Raw genomic sequence first — 10,330 nt, forward strand, 5'->3', positions numbered from 1 at the left:
ACATTTAACTTAGTAATGGGGAAGTGAAACAAAGCAATGGCCTGCCGAACAAATTTCAGAAGAGTAAAAGTGCTGACATGCGGTAATTGATGTCCAAGTGATGTTGGAAGGAAGAAAATTCCAAGAGTGAAGGACTGCTTGTATTCTCAAAGTATCAAAATGCTCAGTGCTGTACTGGTGATTTCATAATGTGATTTTAAAGGGCTATTACTTATCTAGAAATACTACTTGCTACAGTTTTTTAAATATTTAATCGGGTTTTTTTCCTGTTCAGTATTTGATCAGTATTTCAGTTATCTATCTTCTCCATTTTCTGCAGTGACGTTGTCCATTGACATTTCAGATCAGCGATTGTACTGATCAATAATGTTTGCTGCCCCATTCTATTTCTGATCCGTGAATGTTCCTGGTGTTCTTGCACATCTGATCATTAACTTATTTCATCATGTAGTACATAAAGTCATGGAAATTTATGTCATAGGAGGTTGTTTGGCAGCCTCTGAGCTATTGGTCCATGATCTTATTGGTTATGGTTCTTCAAATACATTTAGATACATTCAAAAGGTTCTGAAGACTTCTGTCTGCATCACTCTATCAATGTGTCCTGGCCTCTCCACTGCTGGGTAAAAAAAAAGCACTCTTGGATCTGTATTCCTTGGCGTTTGGAAGAAGGAGGGGCGATATCAGTGAGGGGCAGTGATAAGCGCAACACCACAAAGAGCGGTGTGTAAAGGAATGATAGGCTTTTGGAGAGTAGTCATTACAATCGATGTGAGGTTGCAGTGCTGCTGTTGAGGTTAAGATGGGGGTCTTGGTGAGTCATGGGCATCAGTGACCAGGGTGAGTAGCAAATCAGGTAGGTGTGGCTGAGCGTGGGGAAATAGCGATGTTGGGTACGGAAGATAGGGCAGTGGTATACTTCTGCAGGACGTATGAGATCAGGGACACTTCCAATGTCACTGTTGACTACACCTGCTGGAAATGTGTCTTGCTGCTGTTTGATCACATAGAGCAAATGGAACTGTGGTTGAACTTGCCGAGGAGCAGTACAGTGCTGAAAATATCGTAGATAAGATGTTGAACAAGTTGGTCATACCGTAAGTACAGAGGTAAAGGAGATGGGTGACCACCAGGAAGGGCAGGTGGGTAGTGCAAGAGTCATAGTGTCAGAAAATTGTACTTCTTGGAAACAGGCTATTTGGCCCAAATCATTGCCGATCAATAAGCACCCTTCCATATTAATCCTATTTCAGTCGTCCATCCAATTGTCAATAGCCCAATAGGTCTAAGCATTTTAAGTGCTTAGCTAGACACTTACATGTTGTCAGTGATTCAGCTTCCGAGCAGGAAGTCATGATGCCAAGCTCCAACTTTCCGGAAGATGGCGGCGCGCACGGACGCAGCGGCTCACAGCTCTCCCTTTCGGTGCGTTTTATGTGTGTTATCTGTGTTATGTCTGTTAGTCAAATTTAGTCATTCAAACCAGGAAAATCAGGCAAATCCTACCTACAACCGAAAGGACCTTCTGATCATCGGATTCCAGTGCAATCGGGACCTTGTGCGCGAATTTCCACACCCGCGAAATATACCGGAAGAGATTGCCAGGACACCGGGCGCTCCGTGGATAGTTGTCGGCGCGAACAGGCGTCGCAGACGGAGGAGAAACAGGAAGCAAAAGCGAGGATGCCGGTCCGGTATACTTGCCAAGCTAAAGAGACAGCCACACAAACCACCGCTACCTAGCATGTTCCTCACCAACGCCAGATCCATCATCAACAAAATGGACGAACTTAAACTACAGATATCAGCAAACAAACTCGTGGAGGACTGTTGCATTCTCTTAGTAACAGAGACATGGCTTCATCCACTTATCCCAGACGGAGCCATTGAGCTAGCCGGGCGCACAGCGTTTCGTTGGGACAGAAACATCGACTCCGGTAAGAGCAAGGGGGGGGGGGTTATGCATTTATGTGCACAACAGCTGGTGCACTAATATCCAAACCATAGATAGCCACTGTTCTCCTGATCTGGAGTCCCTAACAGTTAAATGCAGGCCTTTTTACCTTCCTCGCGAATTTACAGGGGTTATAGTAACAGCAGTCTACATCCCACCGAATGCTAACGCTAGCACAGCTTTAGGCTACCTGCTAGGTGCAATAAACTCACAACAGAGCACATATCCAGAAGCAGCCCACATCATAGCCGGGGACTTCAACCATGCAGACCTAAAGTCAGTTCTCCCGAAACTTGAACAACACATAAGATGTGCTACCAGGGGGAAAAACACACTAGACAAGGTTTACTCAAATATTAAGAAGGGGTTCAGGTCAGCACCACTACCACACCTGGGGCAGTCAGATCACCTGTCCATATTCCTAACCCCAGCATACACCCCACTCAGGAGGAAAGCTCCAGTCACCATAAAGACTGTGAAGACATGGCCTGAAGGAGCTTCCTCGCAGCTGCAGGATTGCTTCGAAAGGACCAACTGGGATATTTTTGAGGATCAGGACTTGGAGGAGTACACATCAACTGTACTTTGCTACATCAAAAACTGCGTTGACAATGTCACCGTCGACAAACGCATCCGGTTGTACCCCAATCAAAAACCCTGGATGACAAAGGATGTCAGGTCTCTCCTCAAGGACCGTAACACCGCCTTCAGGTCTAGTGACAGAGCTCTATACAGTGCTGCTAGAACCAACCTGAAGAGAGGCATCAAGGATGCCAAAGCGTCCTACAAGAGGAAGATTGAGGACCACTTTTCCAACAATGACCCACGGCGGGTATGGCAAGGCATCCAGCACATCACCAATTACAAGACCAGCAACCGCACGACTGCCGACGGCGACGCCTCGTTGGCTGAGGAACTTAACTGTTTCTTTGCTCGTTTCGAGGTGAAAGCTACAGTGGCAGACATTACACCCTCTCCAGCACCTGAGAGCAACACCTTCACTGTGCAGGAGTATGACGTTAAGCGAGTGCTCAGAGCAGTGAATCCCAGGAAAGCTGCAGGCCCCGATGGTGTGACGGGCAGAGTGCTGAGGGAATGTGCAGACCAATTATCTGAGGTCTTCACAAAAATCTTCAACCTGTCCCTTTTAAAATCCACCATCCCTCCCTGCCTGAAGTCCGCCATAATCATCCCACTGCCGAAAAAGCCTGTCATCAGCGGTCTTAACGACTACCGTCCGGTAGCACTCACACCGGTCATCACAAAGTGCTTCGAGAGACTGGTCCTGCAGCACATCAAAGCCAGCCTCCCACCACCTTCGACCCATACCAGTTTGCCTACAGAGCAAATAGGTCTACAGGGGATGCCATCGACACTGCTCTTCACACTGCACTGACCCACCTTGAACACCAGGGGAGCTATGTGAGGATGCTCTTTCTCGACTTCAGCTCTGCCTTTAACACGGTCATCCCGAGCAGACTGGTCACCAAACTTTCCGACCTTGGATTTTCCCTAACCATCTGCAAATGGATCAAGGACTTCCTGACCAACCGCCCCCAGACAGTCAAAATAGGCCCTCACCTCTCCTCCACCATTACACTGAGCACCGGCTCACCACAGGGCTGTGTGTTGAGCCCCATCCTTTACTCCCTCTACACTCACGACTGCGCCCCCACCCATCCCACCAACACCATCATCAAGTTCGCGGATGACACGACTGTGGTTGGACTTATCTCAGAAGGAGATGAGACAGCCTATAGGGATGAAATCCAAAGGCTGGCAGCATGGTGTTCAGTGAACAATCTGGTCCTGAACTCCTCCAAAACAAAGGAACTTATAATTGACTTTAGAAAAACCAGTGGAGATTACGACCCACTCTACATCAATGGGGTCTGCGTGGAAAGGGTACCAGCTTTCAGGTTCCTGGGTACGCACATCGCAGAGGATCTCACCTGGTCTACCAACACCATCACCACAGTAAAGAAGGCACAGCAGAGACTCCACTTCCTGAGGATCCTCAGGAAAACCAACCTGCAGGAGAAGCTCATGTTGTCCTTCTATCGCTGCTCCATCGAGAGTGTGCTGGCATACTGTATAACCACATGGTATGCCAGCTGCTCAGAAAAGGACAGGAAGGCCCTTCAGAGGGTCATCACGACGGCCCAGAAAATCATCGGCTGCTCACTGCCCTCCCTGGAGCACCTGTTCAGCCTGCGCTGCCTCAGTAGAGCAGGCAAAATAATAAAAGATCCATCCCACCCCGGCCACCGTCTGTTTGTTCATCTGCCCTCTGGTCGACGTTTCAGGTCAATCAAATCCCGAACAAACAGACTTAAGAACAGTTTTTACCCCAGGGCCATACGAGAACTGAACACTACCTGTGCACTAGGCAACACCGTTAAAAAATCTTGTACTTAATTTAATTGTATTTATGTATTTATTTGTTTTTGCATTTATTGCATATATGTTTGTACGCACCGTCAGGATTGGCTGTTTTTTAATTTCGTTGTACTCGTTGCAATGACAATAAACGAATATTATTATTATTATTATTATTATTATTATAGGACTTTGGTTAGGCCACATTTGGAGTATTGCGTGCCGTTCTGGTCGCCACATTGCAGGAAAGATGTGGATACTTTGGAGAGAGTACGGGGAGGTTTACTAGAATGCTGCCACATTATACTTGAAAGGTGGTGACCAGAAGTTGCATAGAGCTCCTGCTGTGTCCATGCAATGTTTCACTCTGCTTACTTTGTCCTGACCAATATCCAATTGGGCAGGACAAAGTATTTTATTTTGTCCAGGTATTTTATTTTATTATTCACATGTTTAAATTATGTTTTATTCTTAAGTGTTTACTGGAAATCGTGTTGTTTCTTGCGAGCAAAGCACCAAGGCAAATTCCTTGTATGTATACATACTTGGCTAATAAAATGTATTCAATTCAAATTCAATTCAATTTAATTACTCCCTTACCCGTCCTAGATTTAATTGTGTCATTCTATACGAAATCCTATCCACACACCAGTATATCAGATCGAAGCATTTGCGTTTTATGCCTTGGTGATTCCAGTGCTTGTCTAAGTTATTCTTAAATACTGTCGGAGTCACTGCCTCCACCATCCACTCGGGTAGTGGATTCCAGATTCCACCCATGCTCCGAACAGAGGAGGGAGAGGGTGGGATGAAAGTTCTTCCTCAGATCCCCTCAAACCCTGCTACCCTGTACACTAAACCTTGCCCCCTCTAGTTTTAGAAAGCTCTGCTAAGGAATGAGTTTCCTATTATCCATACTCTTTATGGCACTCATTATTGTGTATAAGATCCCCTCAGCCTCCTTGTTCTAATGAAAACAAACCTAGCCTATCCGGTCACTCCTAGTCCCAGGCAACATGTTGGTGAATCTCTTCTCCCCCCTCTGCAGTGCAGTCAGATCCTTCCTGCAATACAGCAATCAGAATTGTACACAGTTGTGGCCTGCTCTTCTATCCTGTGCCCTGGCTAATGAAGGCAAGTAGCTGAAGGCCATCTGTGGCCGTTGGCCAACTATCTAACAATCAACCCCCCCCCTCACCTGTATCCACTTATTACGTGTAGGAAAGAACTGCAGATGCTGGTTTAAATTGAAGATAGATACAAAATGCTGTGTCCTCCATACAGTGCCCTCCATAATGTTTGGGGCAAAGACCCATCGTTTATTTATTTGCCTCTGCACTCCACAATTTGAGATTTGTAATAGAAAAAATCGCATGTGGTTAAAGTGCACGTTATCAGATTTTAATAAAGGCCATTTTTATACATTTTGGTTTCACCATGTTCCCACATTCCCCAGAAACAGTCTCACAAATGTAACGCCCTCTCTCTTATACCATCATTTTTACCACACATTCATAGTCATACAGCATGGAAACAGACCCTTTGGCCCAACTTTGTCCTACTATGACAACCTTATTAGGCTGCAATCTCCTAGCATTTTTGCTCTTCTAATTCCCGTTTACTATTTGGGTGCCAGTAGTACACTTCCAACAAGGTACCTTCTCAGCTCCACCCATATAACCTCACTGAACAAACCATCAGTAATGTTATCTCTGACCACTGCCATGGCATTCTCCATCAATAAAGCAACACCCTCTCTCTTTTGAAGCATCTGCACCCTGGAACATTAAACTGCCAGTCCTGTCCTTTTAACCTGGTATCTGCAATGGCCACAATGTCCCTCTCCATGCCCTGAGTTAATCTGCTTTACTCTTCTGGCTCCCGCGTTAAAATACGTGCAATTCAAACCAACAGTCCTTCTTTGCTCCCTGACATTTTCCTGCCCATTCTGTCCACTGAACTTTCTTTCATCACCATGCATACTGCATCCAGCCTCTCACCTGTCCTTGCAGAGGATCCCACCCCCTTGCCAATCTAGTTTAAACTAGCGAACCTGCCTGCAGGGATATTGGTTCCCCTCCAGTTTGGGTACAACCCATCCCTCTTGTTCAGGTCACCTCAGTCCCATAAAGAGATTCCAATAGTCCAGAAACATGAATCCCTGTCCCCTACACCAACTCCTCTGCTATGCATTCATCTGTTTTATCCTCCTATTGCCACCCTCACTTGCACGTGACAGTAGTAATCCAGAGATTACCGCCCTGGAGGACCTGCATTTTAACCTTTTGCCTAACTCCCTTTCTTCACTCCACAGGACCTCATTGCCCTATATTCCTATTCCTACCCCCACTAGCACATGGCACTGGAAGTAATACATAGATCACTATCCTGGAGGTCTTACTTTTTAACCTTTAACCTAACTCCCTATTCTCATTCTGCAGTACCTCATTCCTTTTCCTACCTATGCCATTTGTGCCAACATGCACAATGACTGTTCACCCTCCCCCTTGGCAGCACACCATCCTGAAATCTCAACTGCAGCCTCAGAATCTTCTCTCTGCACCCCTAACTAAGGAGTCACCTATCACTATGGTTCTGCCTGATGTTACCTTTACCTGCTGCGCCTCACAGCCAGACCCGGTACCACAGTCCTGCTTAGTACTGCTGCTCAACCTTGATGTGTGATCTCCCCCGATAACCAAAAGGGTTTAACTGTTTTGTAGGGTGATGGCCACAGCTGCACTCCCATTCATCCGACTTACCTTCCTACTCCTGTACTCACTAGCACATGGCACCAAAAGTAATTCAGAGATAACGACATTGGAGCTTCTGCTCTTTAATCTGCTCCCTCAGCTCACGTTACAGGACCTCATTCTTGTTTTCACCCGTGTTGGTGCTGATGACAAGCATGACCTCTAGCTGTTTTCATCTCCTCTGGAAGGCCACGCAGCCTCTGATGACATCCTTCACCACGGCACCAGGGAGGCAGCAGAATTGTCTGCCTTTTCCCCTCATCATCAAATCTCCCATTAGTGGCCAGTCTGAAGAAGGGTCTTGACCCGAAACATCATCCATTCCTTCTCTCCAGGGATGCTGCCTGTCCCGCTGATTTACTCCAGCACTTTGTGTCTATCTTTAGTGTTGCCTTGACATCTTGCTTCTCTCTTATCATATCATATATATATACAGCCGGAAACAGGCCTTTTCGGCCCTCCAAGTCCGTGCCGCCCAGTGATCCCCGTACATTAACACTATCCTACACCCACTAGGGACAATTTTTACATTTACCCAGCCAATTAACCTACATACCTGTACGTCTTTGGAGTGTGGGAGGAAACCGAAGATCTTGGAGAAAACCCACGCAGGTCACGGGGAGAACGTACAAACTCCTTACAGTGCAGCACCCGTAGTCAGGATCGAACCTGAGTCTCCGGCGCTGCATTCGCTGTAAAGCAGCAACTCTACCGCTGCGCTACCGTGCCGCCCTTGTGCACTGAGCCAATCAAGGGCTTTAAATGGGACTTCTCAGAGAATTCCCACAGTTATCCAACCGAGATGCACTCTTTTTGACGTTTCCCTGACATCTGACTTTCCCCAGCCTCGTTCCATTCCTTCTCCAAGTACCCTTTCTTAGGATCCTGGGTTACTACCACTGAAAAAGGTGCAGTTACACAACTCTGCCTCAGTTTGTACCATTGTGCCTCCAGCCAGAGTATCTAGGAATTCCCACATGTAAACTGTGTCATGCTTCGGACAAAGCTCTCTCGCTTTTAATTTGGAAAGATCCCTTTGGAATGTAACCCGGTCTCCGTTCCTCACTACCTGAACCGTACAGAATGAAACCACTCACCTATCACCTGACCAGCAGCACTCTCGCACGTTCTAACTAAAGGTGGTATTGTGAAGCACTTAGAAAACCCTCCGCACCAGAACCCCCCCCCCGTTCACCACTGCACTCTGACAGCCACAGTGAGGAAACCCCTCGCTGGTATCTGATATCTGCAGCATTGTACACCTGATCAAAGTGTAACTTACCTTCCGTTTTATATTAGACAATTAACATGTTTCAAGTTTTGCTTGCAATGGGAAATGAAGCTTTTGCTCTTGCCTCAAAACTAGGTACGTGGGGAGTTATTTTGCATTTTAGCACTTCCTGCCACAGTAATTTGTCCTCTTATGTCCAAACAATTATGGAAATCCATGGCTGATTATGAACTTCTGTTGTTAATATTTGACCAGTGAATGCTCTCTGCTCTCATATCTAATTGGTGATTTTGTATTTTCCTGTTAATCTGACCAGTGACTCTTTGGTCCATTATTTGTGTAATGTGATTGATTTATTTCCTTTCATATATATGTTTTGGTTGATCTCTTACCCAGCTCAATGTTTCATCAGTAACTGTTCTCAGATACCCAACTTTGTATATTTTATTACTGGTTATTTTTATGCCAGTATATATCAGGTAGGTGATTGGTGAGTGGTCTCATTTATTCAGATAGTGTGAAACAGGGACCGACCGGGTTATCTGTTCACCAGCTGCTGCTGAGTATTTTTACTCTGATCTGCAATTTTGTTGTGTCTCGCAGATGAGTCGCCCTGTGGTTTGATATCCGTGCCTTTTTCCCCCCCCAGATTTGCAGTGATGGCCTGCTGCTGGGCCTTGGATCGGGAGGAGAGGCCAAAATTTCAGCAGCTGGTGCAGTGCCTCACTGAATTTCACGCAGCCCTAGGTGCCTACGTCTGAAACCATCAACACTAAAAGCTGGTTCAATAATGGAAATTAAGGAAAATAGAGGAGACATTTCTTATTAAAAAGTGTGCCTTGAAATGCTTTCAGCATTTGTTTTGTAAACTATCCAGATAATGCGAGTTCTCATGTGTACCAGCAACAGCAGTGTGTTTACCTGAATGAGAACGTGATTGAACTTCCTGGAGCATCCACTTGTAAAGGATTGTTAAGGGCAGATATCAGGGAAGCATCACACTGCATTCCTTAGCTTCTATTACCTTATTTCTTTAGGAGGCAGGATGTTGAATACTGAAAAATATTTTGTTGAGTCTTTTGAATGTCTACTTATTTTTGGTACTACCAAACTGTTGATGAAGTTGTGAATAATTTGTCAAATATTTCACCGTTGCGGCGAAGCTGTTATCTATTCTCTAGAATCATGCCTGTGTCTGGTGGTCTGAAGCCTCCATGCACTTTCAGTTGTGTTAATTTTGTGCAGCAGACTTGAGTTTTGAATGGTTGAGGTACTTGCTTGCAATGGGAAATGAAGCTTTTGCTCTTGCCTCAAAACTAGGTACATGGGGAGTTATTTTGCATTTTAGCACTTCCTGCCACAGTAATTTATCCTCTTATGTCCAAACAATTATTGCATGGAAACCTAACAACAGATACCGTCAGCCTTTTTTTTCGGTACAAGGTGATTGGGATCACGAGGTTCAAAACCTTGCTTTGTAAATCAAACTTTGTATATATATTTTTTAAATTCAATTGTTTACTATTTCTAGTTGCCAACTAATGTTCATCTTTGTATAATGCAGAGGATGTGATTAAAAGAGAGAAAATCTACAGATATATTAGAATATTTAATTTAAATGGCTATATTGAAAAAATGAAGGATTTTAAAGTAATTTCATTGCATGTACTATGTAAGAGTTATCCAGCGCAGAAACAAGTCCTTAGGTGTGCCATGTCTGTTTTAGCTATCAACTACCCATCAATATTCATTCAATTTCCCTGCACCAACCCAAAGGACTACAGTTGTATGAGTGGCTTCAGAGAGATACAGAAACCTGGTTTTGCAGAGCAGGCCTGAGTGTGGGCTTTGATCAGTGAAAGTGCTTTGGTAAGGAGGGTAATGGTGAGTAACAACACTAGGGTATTTCTTACATTCTTTACTTTCAGTCTCTCAAGAACTAGTAGAGGTAGACTGAGTGAAGCTGCTAAAAGGAAAACAATGTTCAATAGCTATGAGGAGTTTACAAGTGAA

At 45.1% G+C, this 10,330-nt stretch overlaps 1 protein-coding gene across 1 annotated transcript in view; it reads left to right on the forward strand.

The window, feature by feature from the left end:
* The window catches only part of ryk (receptor like tyrosine kinase), a 63,837-nt gene extending 53,941 nt beyond the window's left edge, over positions 1 to 9,896 (forward strand). Inside the window, exon 16 of the mRNA XM_078409922.1 lies at positions 8,967 to 9,896. Within this exon, the coding sequence (XP_078266048.1) occupies positions 8,967 to 9,078 (112 nt within the window). The 3' untranslated portion in view covers positions 9,079 to 9,896. The remainder of the gene's footprint in view (positions 1 to 8,966) is intronic.
* Positions 9,897 to 10,330: the final 434 nt, after the last annotated feature.

The sequence above is a fragment of the Rhinoraja longicauda genome, chromosome 13 (genome assembly GCF_053455715.1).
Source record: "Rhinoraja longicauda isolate Sanriku21f chromosome 13, sRhiLon1.1, whole genome shotgun sequence".
NCBI lineage: Eukaryota > Metazoa > Chordata > Chondrichthyes > Rajiformes > Arhynchobatidae > Rhinoraja > Rhinoraja longicauda.